The 23,728-nt window shown below is 45.1% G+C and overlaps 10 protein-coding genes across 15 annotated transcripts in view; 2 read left to right on the top strand and 8 right to left on the bottom strand.

The window, feature by feature from the left end:
- The window catches only part of LOC120952522 (flotillin-2), a 153,738-nt gene extending 144,624 nt beyond the window's left edge, over positions 1-9,114 (bottom strand). Inside the window, exons 1-2 of one of the 6 annotated variants that reach the window (XM_040371896.2) lie at positions 9,034-9,114; positions 6,995-7,400 (exon numbers count right to left, since the gene is read on the bottom strand). In XM_040371896.2, coding sequence (XP_040227830.1) covers positions 6,995-7,043 — 49 coding nt within the window. In that variant the 5' untranslated portion in view covers positions 7,044-7,400; positions 9,034-9,114. Of the gene's footprint in view, positions 1-6,994; positions 7,401-8,160; positions 8,421-8,813; positions 8,890-8,981; positions 9,007-9,033 lie in introns of those variants that run through there. The other 5 variants (XM_040371895.2, XM_049607148.1, XM_049607150.1 and 2 more) reach the window with 5 other exon arrangements.
- Positions 9,115-9,286: 172 nt separating this feature from the next.
- On the top strand, positions 9,287-11,883 carry LOC120952524 (serine/threonine-protein phosphatase 4 catalytic subunit). The gene is made up of 3 exons (XM_040371904.2): positions 9,287-9,851; positions 9,965-11,106; positions 11,183-11,883. The coding sequence occupies exons 2-3, from the start codon at positions 10,313-10,315 to the stop codon at positions 11,310-11,312; spliced, it is 924 nt and encodes a 307-aa protein (XP_040227838.1). The 5' UTR covers positions 9,287-9,851; positions 9,965-10,312; the 3' UTR covers positions 11,313-11,883.
- Positions 11,884-12,135: 252 nt separating this feature from the next.
- On the bottom strand, positions 12,136-13,442 carry LOC120952523 (NAD-dependent protein deacylase Sirt4). Its single transcript, XM_040371903.2, has one exon. The coding sequence runs from the start codon at positions 13,251-13,253 to the stop codon at positions 12,306-12,308; it is 948 nt and encodes a 315-aa protein (XP_040227837.2). The 5' UTR covers positions 13,254-13,442; the 3' UTR covers positions 12,136-12,305.
- A 1,612-nt stretch (positions 13,443-15,054) lies between these two features.
- On the bottom strand, positions 15,055-16,106 carry LOC120950735 (uncharacterized). Its single transcript, XM_040368991.2, has 4 exons — positions 15,973-16,106; positions 15,688-15,894; positions 15,531-15,620; positions 15,055-15,447 (listed from the first exon to the last, which is right to left on the bottom strand). The coding sequence occupies exons 1-4, from the start codon at positions 16,042-16,044 to the stop codon at positions 15,223-15,225; spliced, it is 594 nt and encodes a 197-aa protein (XP_040224925.1). The 5' UTR covers positions 16,045-16,106; the 3' UTR covers positions 15,055-15,222.
- Positions 16,107-16,350: 244 nt separating this feature from the next.
- On the bottom strand, positions 16,351-17,660 carry LOC120953396 (uncharacterized). The gene is made up of 4 exons (XM_040373282.2): positions 17,478-17,660; positions 17,185-17,394; positions 16,755-16,844; positions 16,351-16,681 (listed from the first exon to the last, which is right to left on the bottom strand). Exons 1-4 carry the CDS (start codon positions 17,502-17,504, stop codon positions 16,532-16,534), a joined length of 477 nt encoding a protein of 158 aa, XP_040229216.1. The 5' UTR covers positions 17,505-17,660; the 3' UTR covers positions 16,351-16,531.
- Positions 17,661-17,956: 296 nt separating this feature from the next.
- LOC120953395 (uncharacterized) lies at positions 17,957-18,858 on the bottom strand. The gene is made up of 4 exons (XM_040373281.2): positions 18,703-18,858; positions 18,428-18,628; positions 18,266-18,352; positions 17,957-18,199 (listed from the first exon to the last, which is right to left on the bottom strand). Exons 1-4 carry the CDS (start codon positions 18,766-18,768, stop codon positions 18,059-18,061), a joined length of 495 nt encoding a protein of 164 aa, XP_040229215.1. The 5' UTR covers positions 18,769-18,858; the 3' UTR covers positions 17,957-18,058.
- A 75-nt stretch (positions 18,859-18,933) lies between these two features.
- On the bottom strand, positions 18,934-19,907 carry LOC120953394 (uncharacterized). Its single transcript, XM_040373279.2, has 4 exons — positions 19,725-19,907; positions 19,452-19,652; positions 19,278-19,364; positions 18,934-19,195 (listed from the first exon to the last, which is right to left on the bottom strand). Exons 1-4 carry the CDS (start codon positions 19,785-19,787, stop codon positions 19,043-19,045), a joined length of 504 nt encoding a protein of 167 aa, XP_040229213.1. The 5' UTR covers positions 19,788-19,907; the 3' UTR covers positions 18,934-19,042.
- Positions 19,908-20,035: 128 nt separating this feature from the next.
- Positions 20,036-21,325, bottom strand: LOC120952259 (uncharacterized). The gene is made up of 4 exons (XM_040371495.2): positions 20,941-21,325; positions 20,652-20,855; positions 20,483-20,569; positions 20,036-20,396 (listed from the first exon to the last, which is right to left on the bottom strand). The coding sequence occupies exons 1-4, from the start codon at positions 21,094-21,096 to the stop codon at positions 20,259-20,261; spliced, it is 585 nt and encodes a 194-aa protein (XP_040227429.1). The 5' UTR covers positions 21,097-21,325; the 3' UTR covers positions 20,036-20,258.
- Positions 21,326-21,998: 673 nt separating this feature from the next.
- Positions 21,999-22,743, top strand: LOC125906588 (uncharacterized). Its single transcript, XM_049606091.1, has 2 exons — positions 21,999-22,408; positions 22,486-22,743. Exons 1-2 carry the CDS (start codon positions 22,304-22,306, stop codon positions 22,741-22,743), a joined length of 363 nt encoding a protein of 120 aa, XP_049462048.1. The 5' UTR covers positions 21,999-22,303.
- Positions 22,683-23,699, bottom strand: LOC120952258 (uncharacterized). Its single transcript, XM_040371494.2, has 3 exons — positions 23,628-23,699; positions 23,144-23,551; positions 22,683-23,050 (listed from the first exon to the last, which is right to left on the bottom strand). The coding sequence occupies exons 1-3, from the start codon at positions 23,697-23,699 to the stop codon at positions 22,910-22,912; spliced, it is 621 nt and encodes a 206-aa protein (XP_040227428.1). The 3' UTR covers positions 22,683-22,909.
- Positions 23,700-23,728: the final 29 nt, after the last annotated feature.

Below are 23,728 nucleotides of genomic sequence, written 5' to 3'. Positions count from 1 at the left end.
TCGCATTACGCTTTGAACGAAATACTCCATACAACCACCACTACACAGGCACAGGAGAAGGCTTTCCTCGTTTTCTTTTGCATAATGAGAGGGATGAAAAACGCAAGGGGGAAATTGCTGCTGCTGCTGCTGCTGCTGCTGCTAGACGACAACCACCGCAGGGTGAATTGTCAGCGCCCGTTCGAGAGGGTTGTACAATCTCACATTTACCACGAGGCTTACCGGTAAACCTCGGCAACTGTATTTTCCGCACGCGGGGAAGGACATTCGTGCGCCGGCTTCTATCAAACCATTGCATATGCATCCAATTTCCCGGACGGTTGTCTTGGTTCACTCTTCACCCCTACGGTCATTTGCAGATGATACACCAAAATTGAAACCCCCGGCTAGGCTTTCTATTTCCGCTTGCCCGCTCCGGCACCCACGTCTCATTGTTTTGGAACGCGTGCCACCCTCTGCAGCAAGCAGGAGCGGCGGCTCTGGCAAGAACAACAACGACGGCTAACCTACAGGCGAATTGCGCCTAAATGGCGGCAACCCTCGTCTCACTCACACTGCTCTGCTAGCGAGGGTGGTATTTCTCGTTTCTTTCTGGTTCTGTTCCGCGCCTTCCATGGTTGCCATGGTCCCCGAAAGGGAAACCCCCTTGCGTTCGCCGATAGGAAGCCGAAACCGTTTACGAATGGTTCCGTTTGTTCTGCGGTATGTCGCAAACGCAGCCACGGCGGAAACGGCAATGAAACCCGTCGCATTCAATCTAATCGCCCCCGGTCGATGCATCACACGGCTGACGATACACTAATCGCCGTGATGAAAGATTATGATGAACGCTATTGCCAACGTCACCGAAACGGTCGCTTTAGTACGGCCATTAAATCGTTCCATTGCGGCATCAGGGGTGACGCTTGTGTGTGTGTGTGTGTGTATGTGTGGTTTGATGGGAAGCAGCAGTCAAAAATATTAGCAATCGGTAGACGAAACTAAACACCAACACCAATGCAAAACATGGCTTTAAACTGATATGAACTAGATAATTTTTTATTTAGTAAGCAATTCTGGATTCCAATTTAGATTCCAATTAGCCTTTAAGCATGTTTAAAATATTTTATTATTTTGAACAAGTCCGCAAGTAGAATTCATCATTTTAAATTATTGACATTAAACGTGTTGGTCAACATCCTGATTGATTTTTACTCATTAAATCTCTGCCTCTGCTTTAAGCTACAGATAACTTTCAAATAAACCGTATCTAACGAAGTTCCAATTTCCACTCAAAACGTACCAGCCGCAATCCGGAAAAAATATTCCTCCAAATCATTCCTGGTTTTGAGTTTCCACCGAGCGGCGTCGACCCCTTTTTGCAGGAAGCGCATCATTTTCAAACAAGACCTAAAATTAATTCTAAATAGCACACCACCCAACGTCCCCCTTACTAAAAAACCCACACACTACTACATCATGAACACATCGTTGTGACGCATTGTGCATAGTGAGAACAGAAGAACAAAAAAACGAATATCTTCCACCCGACGGTAAACACTTGAACCCTCTTCTCTAAAAAACCAACCCCTCGCGCCGTGCGACTCGGTCGGGCAAACTTCTGGCGCGGGTTAGATACCAAAGATGCGAATCCTTCTCCCGGGTGGCTGTAAATCACGGGCACACTCGATAACACAGCCCGGAGCGCCATCATGTAGCGCCAGGCAGGCTGGATTCGATGCAATATTTAAAATATGAATATTTACCCTCACAACTCCATTCGTACGCTTGTTGAATAACGGTGGGCCATCAACAGCCGAACAGAAACAATTTCCCTCCCACACCTGTATTGACCTGCCACCATCCTTCTGTTCAGGTGCATGGTTGGATGGTTTAGTTCCTCACTGGCCGAGCATAAAAAAACGACCATAAAAGATCCGACACCAGTTCGCTTTTCTTTCCACATGTCCGCAGTAGCTGCTGTAGAGAAATAGGGAAGCCAGAGACGTTTGAAGTGGATAATCCCATACTAATAAAACCTGTCTGCCACATGCTGTTGTGCCTTTACCCATACAACGACAAACATTTTGGGAAATCAAGAAGAACGTAGAGAACGAGTGTCTATGTAAGCAGCAGTAAAACGTAAAATTTGAAAATTGTTTGTTCTTATTTATATCATCTGAGACTCAATCAAAGAGGTGTGAGGGAACCTGGGGCAAAATTGTTAGGTTGGGCGAGGTGGTCACAAGTTTATTTAAAAACATCAAGTACAATGTTTCATAACCTAAGATTTAAAAATAATTGAATAAATTAGCAAATAAAATGTTTGCTCAAAACGATGTAATTTTCAACGTCTTGAAAATAAGCTATTTGTACGAATGTAACATATAATTAGAGAAAAAAAAGAATGTGTATCCAGACACATGATGTTTATCCATGATTTACGTGAAAAAAGTAACTATTTTAATTTAATGTAAAATTTTTAAAGTTAAAGTTCGTAAAATGTTTCTCTTGGGGCAAAATGCTCGTTCCAGCTTAGGGCAAAATGGTCGTTCCAGCTTGAGGCAAAATGGTCGGTATGTTTTGACAGCAGCAACATGATGAGGCTGTGGTATAAGCTAAGGTCGCTACAATATACTAGCTTTACATAAATATAACTGTGCTGTATGTATTCTATATCGACAAGAAAAATTACTGACAACACGTGAAATGTTGAAATATTCCAGCATTTCAATAAATTATTTATTTAAAAAAAACACTTTAAAACAAAATTTTAAACTCAACCCTTACAATTTTACATTGATGCAAGGTCCATTTTGTTCCTTCGTTTTGATGTGTTTTGACATTTAGTATAAGATCATTTTGCCACATAGCAAGACCATTTTACCCCGCACAATACATTTTAATGACTTTTGACGTTGATTTTTACAATTCATTTCAAACATATATATTTGTTATTAATGCGTAAACTTCTGATTGCTTTTCATGAATAGGACTTTGAAGTATCGATTCCCGTCAAAATTACAGTGTAAAGTGGTTTAACCAATAAGATACCAATAATAAAATCCTTAACATGTCCATTTTGCCCCGCTTCCCCCTATACAAAATGTATCTAAAACTATGGCATAGGTGCAAAACAATATCAGCAAAAATGAACATTCATTTAAATCCATCCTACAGCACGATAGAATATGATCTGCAAACCATCACTCGATTGTTTTTGTTTGTAATCACAATTCTATTTTTAAAACCCATCCCAACTAAAACATTCTCCACCAAACACCGGCAGTTCACTGCGGGCAATCCATCAGTCCTGCTCAATGTCCTGCTTTAAGCCTTGCCGATGTGTCCTGGCGGTTGCTGCCGTGGGCAATCAGGCAATCCCACCACAGCCAGCGTCCGACCCAATTTGAGCGAGCAAAAAATAAAAAGAAGCCTCCAACACTGCAGCATCCGTCCAAGCGGCAGGAAATAGCGAACATCCGCGACAACTCCGGCGCTGGCACCACCACACCACGCTGACCACCCAAACGCGCGCCTTCTTGTGGTAACGGCTTTTCCACAAACCAGCAGGAGAGCCCACTTTCTATTAGCTACCCTTCCACGTCCGTACAACTCGCTACGTCCTGGATTCGATTCGACGAACGCTTCGCAGATGAGCAAAACGGTAACATTTAGAGCAAACCAGGCCGGCAGCATCACGCAGCAAAGTTCACTGGGCAGAGTGAAGGTCGGAGTCGGAGTGTGCTGGCCGTGCCAAAGAGGAGATGTTCCGGCCATGGGGATATCCAGTGGAAACATCACTATTGCAGCTATTTTTAGCCGGCAAAACGACGCTATGACGTCAACGAACTGTTGACGGGAAGGAAAACTGTTTGCGTGTGAGTGTTGTGGAACTGTGGAAAACTTAACATAGTATCACACTGCGCGTCTATGCTAAATGGGGAGCACACGACCTCGTGGGAAATGGCAAAAATCGTGAAAGCAATGGAGCAATCGAACAAATCAAATCAGTTCAGTTAGCACGTGATGGGCACATGGGCCGATGGGACAGTGCAAGCAAATGTTTTGCTCGGCTTTTCATCTTAACTTGTTAGTGATACGACACAACACGCGAAATGTTTTGCTGGTGGAGTTTTACGAATATTTCCGCCAAATCAAAAGGGTTGATCAGCCACATCAGAAAAGCCTATAATTGCATTCGCTCATTTGGCCTTTCATTGTTGAATCGTACATGATGGTCCGAAACAGGCTTTGTGGATGTGCAATTTCATATCAGCTCTATAGTATCCTTCCCCAATCAGGACACATACTTTTTGTATCAAAAAGAAGAACATTTAAATCACCTTTAATTCATCTGGTCATTAATAGGACACTACATAGCCGTTGTCCTTCCACTGCTAATGACAGTAACAGTTTCACGAATAATTTATTCTATTGTGACACATGCCACGACATACACACACACTAACACATGCATTCGTGGAGCCATTCAGTATCGATTTTTCTTACACCCAGGACACCCTGGCAAAAGCATGCTAGAGCGTGAGAACGCCACGAGACAGTGTCAACTTGAGAAGACGGATTGCGCTTACTACCAACCTAGGCGCAGCACGACAGGCACGGTTTCCTACCATTAGAAACCGAAAAAGGCTCGACACTACGCGCTGCGCTCTACGCCGTACGGAGCCACATAAGACCAGAAAGAAAAAAATAAAGATACCAAAAAAAAACATCCCATGCCGATGCGAAAGAACGAAACTAATGCACAGGACGGATGACGCGGACCCCAGTTACGGGACATCCTGGCGCCAGGCGGATGAGTTTTATGATGGGGAAGTAAAGTTTACTCGGGCGTTCATGCGACGAACCGAGGCGGCGGCACAACATCATCACCACACCACGACAACACGGGACCGCATATCCGTTTACTTAAAGTTGTGCTCTGTATGGAGACGGCTAAAAAAGGAACTGCGAAAATCCATCCTTCTAGTTCCACCGCTTGAATAATGGGGGTAAGCGGCAAATGGTCGATGGATGGAAAAGAATATTCATGTTGAAGAAAGTAATGTGTCGATATTTTTAAACTAAACACCACATACACACACACGCGTAGTTGGACTATTGCAGATGCATAAAGGTGTGTTGTAGCAGGGATGAAGTGAAGTATTTATCACCTGTGCAGCAAATAAAGCCCCAGGACCGGCAAACCCTGCACAATTTAATTAACAAAAGTGCTTCCTGATGAGGATCGATTCTTGGCTGCACCTAGTTTGATAGCTGTCAATCAACAAAATAAATAAGATATCACTAAAAGCCAAAGCACCAACGACAACAGTGGGCAAGAAGGAAAGCTTTTGCCCAAAACTGATCTTTCCACCAAAACCAAATTCATTCCCATTAACCAACCGACCATAGTTTACCGGCATATTCTACAGGCATATTGTGGCATCTTTATCACAAAAATTTACCCATCTTGTTAGGTTTCTTTGAGCTGAGCATACCCTGAAATAAAAATATATTATTTAACTAGTGTGTGAAAGTGGAAATTCACACTCACTGATGCATACACACAACAGTGAAATGCGTCCCCATCAACCGGGGGTCGTTGTTAAGAGTATCATTTTACACCCATGCCATGGACATTCGTTGCCTCCACTGTGTCACCCGTTGCCCTTGCGATTGAGGTTGAAAATCGATTTTCCACACCCATCAAGCTCTCTCGCCGGCGACACGCTCTCGAGCGCTAGTAGTAACGCAATATCTTGGACAAACTATGGCAGTTTGGTTAATGGGAAGATAGGAACATTTAAGAAACGACTGGCAAGAAAAGCCCTCCAAGTGTTTCAAGCGTACGTATGCGGAGGGGATGGCTTTTGTTTTTAGTTCACCCTCGAACACAGAATCATGCGAAGGACCTCAATACAGTGGATGATAGTTTAGCCGTTAACATCGTATCCAGTTTCCTACTCGTATGAAGGATTTGACTCGTTCTTGCGAACCTTGGGCTAGCTAACATGAAAGATTCGTGGTACTCGGAGATTGTTTGTGTTCTTTCTAATAACTTGCTTACTCCTGAATAGTGTAGGGCCATAATGAATGAAATAAATGAAATAATCGTTACAAATATATTTTTTGCAGAAAATCATTAAAATTCAGTATTTAGTCCTGTTAAAATGTATAATTGTGTGCGTTGATTCAGCTACCTTAAGTTTTTCTTAAGTACTACCAAGTGTAATTGTTCCATGGCAGCAAGCCTCAACAGGTTTCTGTTCAGTAAAATAATTGAAATAAGTTCGGTTGTGTAGGAACCAACTTGTCCACCATTGTAAGAACGAACGGAATCAATCAGTTACCTGAAGGATTTCTCAATAACTTTTTTAAATGTATTTTAGCAAGCACTGATTTGTTGAACTAAATATTCTACAATGGGTACATGGTTAAGTGATTAAGGTTCTCGGACCAGCACCGACAACACTTTTGAGACCAATAAGATGAAGTGCTTTCTTCTACACACGCGTATCAAAGCTAATCTGGCAAATTTGTAATGGATTTTCTGATACTGTTTATGTATAACTTCAACTTGTACGTCTTAATAACATGCCCATCGTAGGTTCAAGCCTCATATGGATCGTCCCTGCGTATCAAGGACTAACTATCCGGAAGAACCATAATAGCATTATTAAATATAATAGAATTACATTGAAGATTCTAGCCGTCACATTAAAAATTGTACAAATTAAATAAATGAAATAAGAAGGAGGATTCTTGTTTTCCTTTCCTTTCCAAGCATAGTTACCACGGGCTATGAGTAAAAAATAAACGTTGTCAAAACCAAAGCTGGTTGTGCTATTTTATCGACCCAATGCATCTTCCATATCAGACAAATAGAGACAATTCACATTGGGTTGTTAACAGTAGGTATACATATGTCGTCGGCGGCATAAATGATAACGAAAATACCCATGATAAGAATGGTGCCAAACTCCCAAAAAAACAGCTCCCGAAAACGTACCTGATACGATGAGGGCCTCGTTCGGTCCAACGGTGTGAATGTTCCCCATCGAAGCAGCGTTCCTTCCGTATTGTGTTCTGTTGCAAAAAATGGATTATTTTATTCACTACCCGCCGAAAGCGCACTTAGTGTACAGATTTCTCAATTCGTGACACTAGCGATGTGTCTTCACTGCTGTCGGTGCTGAAGGCTTGAGTAAATTACCCAGGTGAGCACGCACACCACCAAGAACGCACGTGTTAGACACAACTTAGTGCCATCGACGCGCACACGCACACATACACATAGTACACTCACACTAATTTTCACTTTCTCTCTTGCTCACTCACTCTTCACACAGCAGGACATTCACAAAGCCACCATTGGCCGCCGGGCAGACCTTCGATGCACTAACAGGGAGGGAATACTAAAAAAAAGAGGCACACCGCTATTAAAAGGGGAGAAAAACACACGCAGCAATCTAGGTGGATTGACGGAAAACTGCTTGCGAAGGAAAAATGGTACACTTAACAATGCCGTACACACACACACACTTAGCACACCGCTTGGGAATTTTCTAATTTTATGACACTACACGTGAACGGCAATGGTTTGACTCGGTGATGGTTTGCTGGGATGGTTCAATTATCACCTTTCACACAGCAGGCTGACAAAGTGAGTTGGCACCAATGGTTAGAAAATCGCAGCATAAAACGATCTCAGTAAACGTTTCGCGGTACCACATGCCGCAAAAACAAACATTTTTGTTTTAATACACTCCGCTTTCCATCCTATTGCACCCAACCTAGCCATTGAAGTTTAAAATAGAACTTTCTAAAAAGATGCCCCTTCTATAATTCCAACCCATGTATCCTGTGCACACGTTTTTTCCCCGCAACTCAACCTACCAAAACGCTGGTGCACAAACACAAACACACGCGCGCGCTGGTCTTTTTCCGATTTGTGTGCCGATTTTTCCGACGAGCGACTCTCGTGCATGTGTCCTTCCTGTCTGTCGAAAATTTCACCGCAAAATTCACACTTCCTTTCTCCGAGATATTCCTCCCACAAACGCACACACACACACATAAAATAGCAATTCTCAATGCAAAATTTGGGATGAAAATTTGTTATTTTTGCAGCACTCTCATGTTAAACGATACCTTCCTTCCTGCACTTATACCTACCACCAAATCCTTACAGAGATTAAATAAAAGGACCCCACTTCTTTCCCTGTTCACTCAATTGCACCGAACCGAACGCTCCTAGCGTTGACGATGCTACACGCTCTGCTACACTAACGCAGCCGCCAAGTTTTTCCGCAGTTTTTCCCGTGCGTGCTTTTCGCTCGTTTTATCTTTCACCCCACACGGCACAAGCGGTACATGTATACACGCTTTTCTCGCGTGCGCTTGTGCTGTGGAAGGAGGCGCGCGGGAAAATTTCACCCATAAACACACACACGGACGCACGGACAGAAACAACAAATTGCCGGCGCGCAAACTCCCTATGTCCTCGCACACATCGATACGTAGCTGAGCGCGCACCCAACACGGTACGTCATCGGCTATTCGCTCCGTGCGAATACTTGTGTTGGTGCAATACAACGATACATTTCGAGGGATGAGTTACTGTGCACACACACACACACACACACACACTCTCGGCGGTATGCGCACTGTTTGATATTAAAGCGGACGCCCTGTTCTTTTCGATGCGAAGAGTCCGTCAGCCCATCGGCACCAAAAGTGACTGCTAGATCAGCACCGATGTGACACGGGGTTCGCTTTTATGCACTATGCTTTGCGTAAGTTGAAAAGTTATGCACGCAAATCCTCACCCAAAACACAAACATAAACACACACGCGCCCATAGCCCGCCCAACAATCTAATCTCACCCAAATGACCTCATCAATTAGAATGACAAGCACGCACACTCACACATTGCAGTGAGTTTTGGGTTGTGAAATCCTTCAAATCATCATGCTTTGATAAATTCTTAACTTACAACCACAGAAACTTCACATTGATTAGGATATGGAGGATTTTAAGTAACTTACTTTTTATCAAAAAATCAACACGGCGCGTGCAGCAACAATTAAATTCACAGTGTAACACTATCGGTCATGGACGATGGCGTTTTGATTTGGATTTTTATTTTATTTATTTATTTTATTTTATTTAGAAGATATACAACAAATATTATTCTATAATACCTAACTAAAATGAAAACAGATTTTTATTTATCTTAGCAAATGCCGCCTTTTGCAAGCCGGTTCTACAGTGTGCGCGTTTGACAGATTGATTCCGATCCGATCCGTTCCAACTGTCATTGTGTAGCCGCGACCTCATCGCTTCATCGCAAAGAGGAACCTACACGGCTTGGGAAAGCCTCCAGAACAAGCAAAGAACTATCCGCCGGATAACAGCGCGGCACTCGTGTGTTAGGTGTGAGTACTTATTTTACGATACTCGACACGGAAAGCGCTCTTAGTTTTCCACCCCCCGGTCAGCCCTTCTAGCCGGGTTTCCGCACAACCGAACAGTGCCAATCAATAGAGTCCGCGTACGTCGAGACGCGCACCGTCTGGCTTGGACGAATGCATAACCGCTTGCACCTCAGCCGCTGTCTGCCTCTGTGTCTTTACCGTTTCACCCTGTGCGTGCGTGTGTGCGTGTCGTGTCCTGCTCCTTTCCCAATATAACATCCCGACTGCCGCGTGAGTGGATTGCTAAATGCGCTCGAATCAGACAGCACGGTTGCCGCACGCTACCTCCAGGGCCTTACAAATACTCCGATAGGTCGTGCCTAACAAATTTGCAGTGAAGCTCCAGCAAGCGGTCTGTCCGTAGCCGCCGAACGCACGACACACGGCAGGTAAGGAACGCGACCATGCAGTGCTGCCCTTTCGGCCGCTGTTCCAGCCTGCTTCCCCCCACACATCAACCCATTTCGGGCGCATTACTAATCTCGAAGGTCATTGTTTTCAGATTGTTGCGGGTCTTTTGTTTTATCGAGCCAGTGGCAACAAGCGGAAAAGCGAAGAAAAAGAGGAAGAAGTAAGAAGCATCACACGGGCTTCATCTGTCATTCCTCTTTGCCCGATCTCACCAATACAAACCACGCACACAGCCTCACAGACCGTGACACATCGAGCGCGCGCTTACACATCGGGCCTGTTGGGTCGGGAAGAAGAAAGCAGCGGAAGCAACAGAAACGCGGCATCCTCTCTCGCTTGTTATTGTTGCTGCCTGACGGACCCCGTTCAGCTATTCGGTGTGACGCCTTTCGCCTCCACATTCACCTAAACTCCCCCACCCTCCCTTCCCCGTTGTACGATGCCAGACTACAGTGACCTGGACCGACAGATCGAGCAGCTGAAGCGATGCGAAATCATCAAGGAGCACGAGGTGAAGGCCCTGTGCGCGAAGGCGCGCGAAATTCTGGTCGAGGAGGGCAACGTGCAGCGGGTCGACTCGCCGGTAACGGTGTGCGGTGACATTCACGGCCAGTTCTACGACCTTAAGGAGCTGTTCAAGGTCGGGGGCGACGTGCCGGAGACGAACTACCTCTTCATGGGCGACTTTGTCGACCGGGGATACTACAGTGTGGAAACATTCCTGCTACTGCTCGCGCTGAAGGTACGCTACCCGGACCGGATCACGCTGATCCGCGGCAACCACGAATCGCGCCAGATCACACAGGTGTACGGGTTCTACGACGAGTGCATACGCAAGTACGGCTCGGTCACGGTGTGGCGCTACTGCACCGAAATCTTCGACTACCTTTCCCTGTCCGCCATCATCGATGGGAAAATTTTCTGCGTCCACGGCGGGCTGTCCCCCTCGATACAGTATTTGGATCAGATCCGCTCGATCGACCGCAAGCAGGAGGTGCCCCACGACGGTCCGATGTGCGATCTGCTGTGGAGCGACCCGGAAGACACACACGGCTGGGGCGTATCGCCCCGGGGGGCCGGCTATCTGTTCGGCTCCGACGTCGTGTCACAGTTCAATGCCGCCAACGATATCGACATGATATGCCGGGCGCATCAGCTCGTGATGGAGGGTTACAAGTGGCACTTTAACGAAACCGTACTCACCGTCTGGTCGGCACCCAACTATTGCTATCGGTACGCACTATAGCAGGGGTTTACATTATTATAACTTGGATCATAACATACGCTTTATCTTTCTCTCATTCTGCAGGTGTGGTAATGTGGCCGCAATATTAGAACTGAACGAAAACCTTCAGCGCGACTTTACCATCTTCGAAGCAGCACCACAGGAAAGCCGCGGAATACCGTCGAAAAAACCTCAGGCAGACTACTTCCTTTAAGTTATCTTTGATTGTGGTGTCCCTCCTCCTTTCTATTCCTTCCTTCCTTTTTTTATTGTACACCCTTCCATATGTGTGCGAGTATGTGTCCCCGTTCGATCGGCCACATTATCTGTAAAGGCGCTGCTGAAGTGATCGATAGCGACGAGAAGAAAATGTTCGCCATTAGTTTAATACATTGTAACCTTGACACATTAAAACACAACCCTTTTGGATGATTTCATCCGTTATTTTACGCGATCATTTTTGACCTCGGACCAGCCCCTGTGTCCCGTCACGGGTGCTTGATGTTCTTCGCTCTATCCTGCCGCCTTTCGCATCCGATGTGGACACATGACACAACAAGTTCTACGTACCTAATTTTTGTACTTCTTATGTTTGAAGGTGGTGTGAAGTATTTTCACAGTTTCTCTCCCAGGAAAGCAATAGAGTTTTGAGTTTTGTCCCAACACAATGGTGACGACGATCACGACGATGAGTGAATGGCAGAAGTGTTGCGGTGTGCGAGAAGAAAGTAATGCCCGCATTTGTAAACAGTAAAAATAAAACATTAAAAGTATGACAAGACGAATACGGCAGTTTGGTCTGTTCATTGATTTTCCCGCAAAGTGACCACTGTAGACGATCATCCGGCAGCGGTTGGTATGAACCATGTTTAATGTTAATTACAAAAAGGTAAACAAACCGCGCTCGTTGCACGATTGCGTTTAATTAAGATACTTTAGATAATAAGTATTGTAACCCGCATTTCAACAGGCATACAAGGTTTAAATCGATCGTATTTCGGGTGAAAATACAAAGAATAATAGGAAAACAGTATGTGTCGGGTGTTTAAAACAATGTATTAAAATAATATGAGGTAACAAACAGGTTTAGGTACAACTTTTAAATACGGCTGCAGCTAGCCAAGACTCGTCCTTATGTACAACAGTTTTCTGTTTTTCTCGCGTCAAGTCCGCCAAATAGCCCGCCAAATAACTCTTCTTTTCAACCTTATCTGGCAGGCTTGAACAGGTTTGCCATTATTTCGCCGCATCGGGCCGAAATTTTAAGATCCGCTTTCGGGTCACCGCGCGTTGCACCTATGTTGACGATAGCCACCGGCAGCCCGAGTTCCTTCGCCTGCAGTATTATCCGATAGCCCGAGAAGACGGTCAAGCTAGAGCCGAGCACGAGCACACCGTCCGACTCGATGATCATTCGTACCACTTTCTCGATCCGCGGCATCGGTACGTTGTCACCGAAGAACACAATTTCCGGCTTCAGATTTCCGCCACACTGCGGACAGGGTGGTATTTTGAACCCCTGCACGTACTCCATCGAAAGCTCCACGTCACCGTCCGGCCGCATCGAGGTCGAGTTATCCTCCATGGCCGGATTTAGCTGGTCCAGAATGTGCTGGAACTCGTGCCGATCGATACGATAGTTGCAGCCCTTGCCCCGCTCGTCCTGACTTCCGATGCAGATCACATCGAATCCGCTGCCGTGCAGTTCGATCACCTGCTTCGAACCGGCCTTCCCGTGCAGCCGGTCCACATTTTGCGTCACTATTCCGCTTATCCGTCCCTCGCGCTCCAGGCGCGCCAGGGTGTAGTGCGTAACGTTAGGTGCGATCGAGGAAAACCTTGGCCAACCGACATAGTTCCGGGCCCAGTAGCGTTTCCGGGTGGCTTCCGATTTGACGAAATCACCATGCTGTATTGGTTTGTGGTTGGAGCGGGCATACAAACCTACGCCCTCCGATCGGTAGTCGGGAATGCCCGATTCGGTCGATATGCCAGCACCGGTCAGGACGAGAATGTGCGGTTTGTCTTCCAGGAACTTTTCCAACCGGCGACAATCGCTCTCGTGTGCCGGTTCGTGGGCTGGCACAAACATTGAGCTCGAATTGAATCTTTTCCCATTGATCTGCGGCACTCGAACTCCGGCCAAAAATCTCATAGTACGGCTATTAATGGGTTCTTGTGTTAAAATCACTGTTACGTTAGCTACTATCGAAAGTGCGCTCGGTGTGTTATTGTTTTGATGTTGTTTTTCTTCGCTGCGTTGTCAAACCAATTTCACTTCACTGCCCCGCACGGCAAAACCCGGTTTTCGGGAGCTCGCCGACGCTCCAAATCGGTGCGATTTTCCCTCGCTGGCGATTGTTTTTGTAAGTCGTTGTGACGGTTTTTGAGGGTGCAAGATGGCCGCCAAAAAGCTCGCGCTGGTGTGCGACTGTGTTGGTGGACAAAATTAAATGGCCAAAAAAATAAATACACTCCACCTTCCCTCTCACTCATTGTCCCCCAGGGCTCCTTCATTTCATGTTTGTGCTCCGTCGTCTCACTTGCTCATACATGTTCCGCTATCGCATCAGCTGATGCGGTGGTGGCCTTTTATGTACAGTCTTCATTTACGGGTGCTCTTGACGCTGAGAGAATCGAGGGAAGCCGACGTTGAACTTTTAGCGGTGCTTTTATTAATGTATTTATTCCGTGCCGATTCTGACGAGGCCTGCACCTTCTGCGTGCCGTGCACCTTCTTGGCTGGACAAGCCGTCGCTGTTCAATATGTGATGGTTATTGCATCCTATTGGCTTCACATTGCTCAGCTCAAGATGATCCGGAGGATGCTTCGCTCGTATGAAATCAAAAACGTTATGTTGCTTTCAGACACATGCGTTATCAAGAAGGTGTTTGAGAACGACGTTGCTATCGCCCCGGCCGTGGGACATTGTAACACGGCGTAAAGATGGTTCGGATGATGGTTCGGCGTCGTTTGAACAGGTGATGTGCGGGTCGATCCGAACCCACCGGGTAAGAGCCATCCGTTAGCAACCCGGAGTAGTTCGTACAAGTCGGTGCAGTAGGCACAAGAAAGCATAAGCAATTGCAACCCGTTGGTTAGAGTCTGGTCGAACCAAAGTAGTTTCAAAACCTGACCCTAACTCGCTACACTAATGGGGCAGAGTCGCTTATGCTTTCTTGCACTGTTCATTCAGATTGAGCCAAACTCGTTGCACCCACGGAACAAAATCTTTTTTGATTGGCTTACACCTGATTCCGACTCGGGTTGGAAAATTAATCGTATTTCCCACAATTACTAGATGAAAATTACTTAGAAATAGATGGGTTAACTGTGTAGCATTGAGTCGTCAGCTGTCTGGCTCGTTGCCATATAGTGCGTTGCGAGCAGATGATCGAATGAAGATAGTTATGATAGAGAAAAATATGTTTGCAACAACAAGAAACATTGTTTGGAGCGATTACAGTACTGCCTAACGCTATTGCGATGTAGCAACTGATACAACGAACCATAAGGTATGTACAGTAGCGATAGGTAAGATGCACTTTTCCGGACGTGACTCCAGCTTTTTCGTGTGGGGTGAGGGAGAATGTCACGCAAAAATTTAGCCAGACTCGACCGGACTCGTCCAGAGTGAGCTAAGTCAAATCCGTTGTCGGAATGAGTTTTTCAGAAGCGGGTTTGTAGGGGTTTCACGATTCCACTCCGGACTACTCAAACATTAATGTACAGCAAAGGAAGTGAACCCAAACTCATCTTAATCCTAAAACTGCATAATGAAGACTGTACCACCTGGGCAAAAACTGATCCGGATCCTACCTAGGCAAGGAACTGACCATGGACCCAATTTAGACCAGAATGTGTTCTAATTTGCTATTCTCTAATTTATAATTTTAATTTATAATTATAATAATTTATTTTCAGAGTAAACACAACACATTGCAAAGCATTACTATTTCAGGGATAGGTTCAGATAAAATGTATGTAATTGACAGGTAGTAAAAATGACGTGGTAGCTCCTATATTTTTCCTGTTACGTTTTATAATCATTTCTGGAAAAAATAGATTGTTTTGTGATTTTAAATTATAATGGAGAATTGTTTTTATTGATAACATCTCCCAATTAAACTTCATCCTCTTCCACTTCCGATTCTTGTTCTGGCGGGGGTGTAGGTTCCTTTCCTGGTACTACAAGAGGTGCTTCCCGAAATGGATCCATCGTCACGTTCACTTTCCGGTAAATTTTCTTCAAATATAAACACAGAACATGATCGCACCAGGTTCCAAACTCCAGGTAGTACTTCAAACTATTCCTATAGAGGTCTAATTTTAACAGTCCAGCCTTCATCTGCGTTTGAGGAAGAAATAAGAAAGCGGAGAATAATGTTACACATTTATCATAAAAATCTTTAGATTCCTCGTTTCACTCACTTCACAGAACCGAACATCGTTCACCCGGCCAGGTGTGTGATGCACGGTGTAATAATGCTTGTTGAGATCTTTTGAGCTTTCAAACAAATGCTGTAAATAAAGTCATGCTTGTTATGAGATACAGAATATGCAAAGCTTTACCGTAAGCTACACTTACATCACAACATTTGATTTCCACCTTCGGCAACCGGGGATGCCGGATATAGTCCGTTGACACGGTGGTGTACTTGTATAGTAGGTTCGTCAGCAGCTCTTCTATGCTCCACAGATTCATCATAAATTGCTTATCGCATAGATCCCACGTTTCGACGATGCTATCGTACCGCTCGAGAAAGTATTTTGTTTCAATGATAAAGTTGTATGTCTAAAAGTTCACGCAAAAGGTTTCACAATTATATACGGAACAACCACTAGCCCAAAAAAAAGGCACAGAAACACTCACCAAACGCCATTGTGCTACATCTTCGGGCGTTTTAGCACACTTGCGGAACTTGATCGTGTCCTCTAGAATCATCCTGTCACTCGATCGCTTGCCGTCCTTCGACTGAAGGCGAGATCGAGCTTTCACTAGATGTTGAGCATTACTTCCTACATTTCTTACACCTCACCTTCCCTCCCTACTCGTTTGCTTTCAAATTCGGAAAAAATCCGAAAATAGAACCATATACTATTTACACGGTAAATAGACCTTTGTTACCAACCGAACTCGTGCAAGGACGCGGGCTCGTGTGCCTATCGTGTGCACGCGTGATCGCAACAGAAACACTGCGCATCAATTAGTTTTAAATCGTTTTATTTATTCGAAACATGTAAACATGTCGTCTAACATGTACAGCATACACCATTCTTACCGTTACCCCTGTTTGGTGGATTGTGTTGATCGCTAAGTAATAACATTGACTTATCAAATAATTAAATTACACATTTAAACACACATTTTCTTAAAGGCTACACAAATGTCGGTGCACTCCTCGGTTGCTCACTGGCGTACGTTATCCTTCTTACAGATTGAACGTATCCAGCGTGATGATGATCTTTTTCAGGATCTTCTTCAGATACAAACAAAGATAGCGATCGGCGATCGTACCGTACTGTACGTACTCGTTGACCCTCCGGTTGAAAAATGCCAGTTTAAGCAGGGCAGATTTCAGCTAAGTAAAATGTTGAAATATATTGTTTCAATTTTATAATGCTTCTAGTTGCTTTACGCCAAACTGTCCTTACCTCACAGTTATCCGTTTCTTCGAAATGCGACTTCTTATGCCGGCAAGAGTGATGATGCAGCCGCAGATCTTTCACGGTTTGAAATTCAAGCTGCAAAAACAAACAAACACGTTATCGAAACCAATTGACCATTTTACATTCGCTCGTGGTGCCTCACAGGCGGATGGTTAAAATTAAATCGGAAATCGATCACTGCGCGGTGGTATGCATGGTAAGCTGACATTGTGCCTCGATCGGCAAACTTGTTATTGGCTACCACCATCGTCATTGATAGCTCGTCATTAAAGCCATTGCTATTTTTAGTACTTTTATTTCTCGTCTCACCTCATCCACCCACCGAGCGATCGTTTATCATTATCAAGTTCATGTCAAATGCACACTCTTCAGGCGTTTGCTTCCCATCACATCATCTCCTCTCGCAAATACTTACCTCACAGCATTTCAGATTGAAGAAGGGTTTGCTCTTCCGGTCACCGACACCCTCGAGGGAAAGGGTAGTAAACCTGGACAGCAGCTGTGTCACGTTCTCGTGGATTTCAATCAGATAGTGCAGAAAGAAGTTACCCGACAGGTCCCAGTGGCTAATGATGGAATCAAACTCGTCCAGGAAGTACTTCGTTTCCGATACAAACTTTTCCACCTAAATTTTAAACAAAAAGCCGCCTCGTAGAAGTAAGTTTCCATCTTTCACGTTGTTTCTTCCCTGTGGAACGGGCTACTTACATCGCGGGTTTTCACAATCTGATCCATATTTCTTTATTGTTAGATGGTTCGCTAGCGTGGCACCTATCAAAAAGGGGGTTTATGTACGATAATATTTGCGTAAAACGCTTGTGTTTCAGAAATGAAACAAACTCAACACCCTGATACTGTGCAAACACGCAATTCGAACCAGTTTTGCTTATCTGCGCCACCAACTGCTGCTATGCAGTACTCAAACGGAAGCTGGTGCTGTACTGATCTACAACGCGTAAAATGGTTTACCAAGAAAATTTTCTCGCTCATCACAAAACGCATCCGCCCAGCGCCCGACAAACCCCACCGGACGGAAATCACCCCCTGTCCCTAGAACCGAATCGGAAAAGCCGAACACAAAGCCGGAAGGAAACCAGAGCCTAAAGGGGTGAGGGTAGATCCTACACGCAGAAGGGCCTTTACCATGTGAGCAGTTCCGTTCGAGAGCGCGCGCGCGCGCGCCTTTGGTGTAAAACATGATCATGATCTCAGGGTTGTTGCAGAGCGCGCGGTGGATCGCGAAGGGTGTTCGATTCGTTTTGTGACTGTTCGATGTGTTTGGTTTTATTTTAGAACTTCAAGGTACAAGAGATACGTTTCGCCACTCTCTTCAAGTCCACCAGCATGGTGCATGTGTACTCTTTGCCAAATCGCGTATACTCGTCCAATCGATGCCTCATATGGTCCAACTTGGCGAAGGCGGACTTCAGCTAATGGGTAGAAATGAAGAAAAAAAAATACAATCATTTGTACCTTTTACGGGTCTCTAAACTCACCTCCAGCATGTTTGGATATACGAGAAACGCCTCGTTGTGAACTGTTTTGTAATGCCTGCGGAACTGCTCATTACTGGTGAAACACAACTGTTGGGGGGGAAAAACAGGGACCCGTTAAAGCTGTATGCACATTCAAATGTAGCGCACTCTTCAAATGCTTACTCCACAGCACATCATTTCCTTTTCCGGTCGTGTACTACCATCATCTAGCGGTGTTGCGTCGAACTTTTGCAACAGTATCTTCACCTTCGAGCGTATCTCGCGCAAGTAACTTTTAAACACCAGCTTGTAAAGATCTTTGTGCAGCACAATTCGGTCATACTCTTTCAAGAACGTTTTCACGTCATTTTGGAAGCGATCGAGCTGAAACGATATCTCATTTTCAATAATCAGAGCACACAGGGTCTATCTACCTCGTTTGCCTCAGCTTTACATACATTTTTGTATTTATTGCTGTAGTTGTAGATATTGGTATGAATATACACCGTCGTTGGAACACCCATGAGCTAGGCAGAGTATCGATTCGAAGGACACACCTTAACTTCCCTAACCACCAGTAGGAACTGAGCTCCTGTCCAGGGGGAGCAAGCTAAACCGGCAGCTTCATCTGTACTTTCTTTCGCCCAAAGACCACCAATACCTCCGCACGCGGAAAAGAGCTGCGCAAATCCTTTGTAACGTCACGAGTTTATTTATTCTATGCACTAAAAATAAGAACGACACCCTAGTTCTTTGCCGTTGTTTTACCCACGAGCAGGAACAAAAGCAAATCCCATTCTACCACTTTGGGCCACGCTCCAACGTGGCGTACAAGTTGTTGGCTATCTTTTTCAAGTTCATCAGCAAAACGGCAGTAAATTCGGTACCGTAGAATGTGTACTCCTGCACACGGCGATGGAAGAACTGCAGCTTACCATGCCCTGACCGGAGCTGCGGGACAAATTAGGATAAAAATTGAAAATGCTTTCCATTCAATGAATCAACTCAAATTGGCGATCAATAATTGCAGTACCTCCACTATGCTGGGATGAATGAGTCGGGCAAAGTTATGAAACTCAAAGTAGTGCCTTTTAAGTTCCTCGCAGTCATCAAACAAAACCTGGCAAAACAAGTAGTTCAATTTCCATCATTAATCACTATTGTGCCACACCGATCAAAGATAAACACGTTTTACTAGCACACTTACGCCACAGCAATACTTCTCCATGTACAGCTGCCCTTTGGTACCGCTGGATTGAATGTGCTGGAATTTTTGTAACAACTCCACCACGCATTCGTACAGTTGCTTCAGATGGCGCCGAAAGCTTCGGTGGTATGCCAGCGAGTGTTGCACTGTTTGATCGTACGTTTCCAGGAAATGTTCCACATCGGTGGAAAATTTGTCTAACTGCATGAATAAAAATAAATTGTTAACGCTGTATAGCAAGGAATACCTTGGTAAGTTCCTGCGCGTACTTACGTTGCGATACTTGCAGCTAAAGTCCAGCGTACGTTTGCGAACACAGGTCGGAGCAGAAACCATGGTGTAACACCGTCAAGGACTATCGAACCGTTCGATTAGGAAGTGAGATTGAAAGTGATTTCCTCATGGCCATTTCCGGGAAAGTTGACATGCACGGGGCGAACAGTAAGTTATTCAACATTAGCTATTTAAAGAATTCCTACGATCGTTCTTGCTGGCTATATAGTTCTAGTGCGCTTCAATTCGTAGTAAGTAGTCATCATGTATCGGCAGCCAAACAAATAAATAAGAAAGGCTCAACGTTTGTTTCAGGGGTAACATTTATTTTATCCATTTTGGCGTTAAGCACATGACAAGTTAATGATGTAAACTGATCGTCATCCTGCTGGCAGAATGGCGGGAATTAGTACTGATGGCCTGGGTTAGTGTAGATTTGTATTTTACTGTTGCTTAAGAGCTAGTTGAGTGTTTTTGTGTTGAGTGGTGTTTGAAGAGTCCCTAAAACCCCTCAGTCGATGACTAGGGCTCATCTTATCCCAGATGTCCCGCCAGCACGGAATTGCTCTTTCGCAGTAGTCGCTTCAGGGAGAAGATCAGATCGTTGTTCATCGCTTTGCCTAGCTCGATGTACGTCTTGACTTCGGCCGAGTACGCACGAATCTCGTCAAGCTGTCGCGAAGAAAGCAAATAAGAAAACGTAAAGACGTAAGCAATCGGAACGGAAAAATAAAAAATATATAAAACGTTCGTATTACCTCTGGCAAGGAAATAGCCTTGTCTGCCTCGCTGTGAACTTCTTGATAGTGCTCTTCGAATTCTTCCGTATTAATTGCCTCCGCATCCTAAATTTTCAGGGAATAAAGAAAACGGAAATTAGACAAACATTTCTACAGAACCTCCAGCATTCTTGCTCTGGTGTCTTACCTCTCCGCCGCAGCACACAATGTGCTTGTACAGGAAATCCTCCTTGACCATCGTGTGCAGGATGTACCGTTGGAGCAACGTTACCAGCCGCTCGCGCAGCTCGTTCACCGCACACAGGAAGACGCTCTTGTGCTTGTCCTTGTTCTCCACCAGATCGTCGTACATTAACAGGAACTTGTTCGTTTCCGCCAGGAATAGTTTCAACTATTTGTGCAAGCGAAATCAAATGTCTTTTATCATAAATCTCTCCTTCTATACTTTATTTTTCCACCCTTGGATGAATGCTTACCCGTTCGAAAGTTGAAATTTGAGGCTCTTGCTCTGGTTCCGATTCAACATCAGATGGTGGTGCTGCCTCCTCGGACGCAGCCTTTTGCTCTTCGGGCGCATCTTGCGGTTCCACTTCCGTTGCCGGTGCTGCTCCATTTTTGTTTTCTTCTGCCATAATCTTTCTTTTTTGGGATTAAAATCACACAATCAACTGTACACGAAATGCGTTTCGAAGCTTCTCCTTTATGGCAGTGTTGCTTCCCCTTGCTAGGACTGGGCACCTCCGCTGGTGAATGTTTAGCACTAAATGATGCTTACCAGCAGTTCAGTACACCTCATAAGCTTAGTGCGGCACAGTAGTCTTGTGTGTAACTACGGGCGTGTGTGTATTCGAGCTGCTCGTGCTTTACGAGACCTGACGAGGATTGCAGCTGCGCCGTGCACGAGCCATCTTCGCCATCCTAGCCATCATTATTCATCATCATCGCGAGGCGTGGCGTGCACACGAGCTTCACGAATCTTGTCGCAGCGAACGATGCACAGCAAACGGCCCGGCAATGCGGTAACATTCCTGCAAAGGACATACCGATCGTGTGGACGGTACGTTGAAGGCATGCAGCACTGAAGGCTGCACGCACTGGCCCAGCCGTTCGGATTTTCCGCCAAAACTGGCGCTAACCTATGAACGGGAGGACCTTGCACGCTGGGATATCATCTACAGGCAGCCATTTTCACCGATCAAACTTACGTTGACTTAATTGTATATAAAAGCAGCGAAATTAACAAACCATTCATTTTCACTTGTCGTTTTGAGATTGTTTGCTCTTAGTAGGAAAACAGTACTGTCTAACTTTGGCGCCAACGACCTTTCAGGCTGGTTGCCTGAGCTCAGATTTGGCCACGTTCCCAAGTTCAGCTTCTAACAATAAAATCTAGACAACAGGGTTGCAAACGAAGGAGAAATAAACACTCGGCATCAGAAGAGGGGAGGTGGGAATATAGCTTTCGTGTGCGATCCTTGATCCTCACATCAGTAGCCGCAGCAGCAGCAGCAGCGCGAACATACAGTTCAGTAGCGTAGTCACTTTCCCTCGGTACATCGACAATCATCGCTCGGCACGTGTTTAGTGGTGTGCATACTAACGCAAGTTTCAAACAGTAAGCATGAAGGCGGACAAACCGGACACAACCCCCTGGGATCAGGTAAGCATAGAACAAGAGCGTTCGAACATCTCGGTTCCGTGACGCGGGACGCTTTTAATCGGAATGTTTCGTTCTCGTGTTCGACGGATCAGTTGGAGCAGCTGGTAAAGGAAACGCGCAACTTCCTCACCGAGTACGACGACATTGTGCTGCACAAAGAGCTCTACCGCACGCTGTTCATGTATCACCTGACTTATTTACGGGATGAGGTGATACAGTTGATGAAAAAATTTACCACCTTACCGAAAGACGTCGCCGAGGAGAAGGAAATTGACTGCTGTGGGGTACGCTGTGGGAAGGGATAGGATTGTTGAGAGAAGAGCAAACCGATAGCTAAAAATATCGCTTGTTCCTATTTTAGGTAATGTACCATGATAAAGATGCCTTCAAACAACACTACGAGGCAGCTCACAATAAGAAAGTTCTCCAGTCTGCTTCCATGTGTGAGGTAAAACTCCTACTCACACACACGCACTTATTGTTCGATAGGTGTTGCATAAATTCTATACTTTGCTTTTTGTCCTTTCTTTCAATAGCTGAAAATGTCTCTGACAAAAATTTCATTCTTCGAGCGACACCTGCAAGACTACATACTGGGAGGTTCCGTTTCGAGCTGTGAGCTTTTGCTGAATTTGCGGCGAATATTGAGACGGTTGGATCATACGTTAGAGTTTTAACTATTTTATTATACGTATATTGTTAATCCTATCGAGCACAGATTTTTAATTGAATAAACAATGAATATCCTCTTATGCTGTGCGGGTTTCTTTAACTTGTCCAGAATCCTAATACCGTATAATAGAGATGATTCTGCGCAACAGTTTCGTCAAATAAAAGCACAAACCATTATTGGACGCAATACCCGATGCGATCCATTCGTCCAGCTGTCCGCGAAAAACAAGCATCCGCAACATAGCCGCTTTCATCTGTACGTTACATAAAGCCACATTGCACATTAAACAGCCTCATTAATATCAACCCACGCGCAAACTTCGCTCTTCTTCGCGGCTTCAACTTACCTCACACCTGGTGGCAGGCAAGAGGTACGTCTTGTCGTGTACCGCGTAGTAGTGCAGTCGCAGTGCGGCCAATGTACGGAACTGATCGTCACAGCAAACCAACGGAAACTTCTCCTTGTAGCACTTCACGCGTATCGTATAGTCTGGGATTTCTGCCGGTTCGTCGTCCTTTCGCCGTTTGCTCTTCTTTGCCGGTTCGGGCATCGGAAAACCATACGGATCGGTAGCGACGATTGCTGGCTTCGGTTCACACCACTCGATTATGGCAAAGTTCATCAAAATATCAATAATGCGAAAGCGAATCTCTTGCAGGTAGTAGTAATAGAAGGTACGGTAGATGTCCTTGTGCAGTACGATGCGATCGAAATCGTCGTGAAATTGTTTCACAGTTGCAATCATTTTTTGGAGCTACACGAGATGGAAAGATACACGCTGGCAGGATAAATTATGTCCACAGAAAGAGCTTACAGTCTACAGTTCCCACCTTATCCCATTCGATTGCTTCCTGGGCCGTCTCGAAGTACGGTCTTATGGAGAGATACTTAAGCGTCAACATCCTTGAAAACACTGAGTGGCGACTGAGCC

Source organism: Anopheles coluzzii, chromosome 2, assembly GCF_943734685.1.
Source record: "Anopheles coluzzii chromosome 2, AcolN3, whole genome shotgun sequence".
Lineage (NCBI taxonomy): Eukaryota > Metazoa > Arthropoda > Insecta > Diptera > Culicidae > Anopheles > Anopheles coluzzii.
The sequence above is the reverse complement of the archived record's forward strand: the minus strand, read 5'-3'. Positions and strand labels throughout refer to the sequence as shown.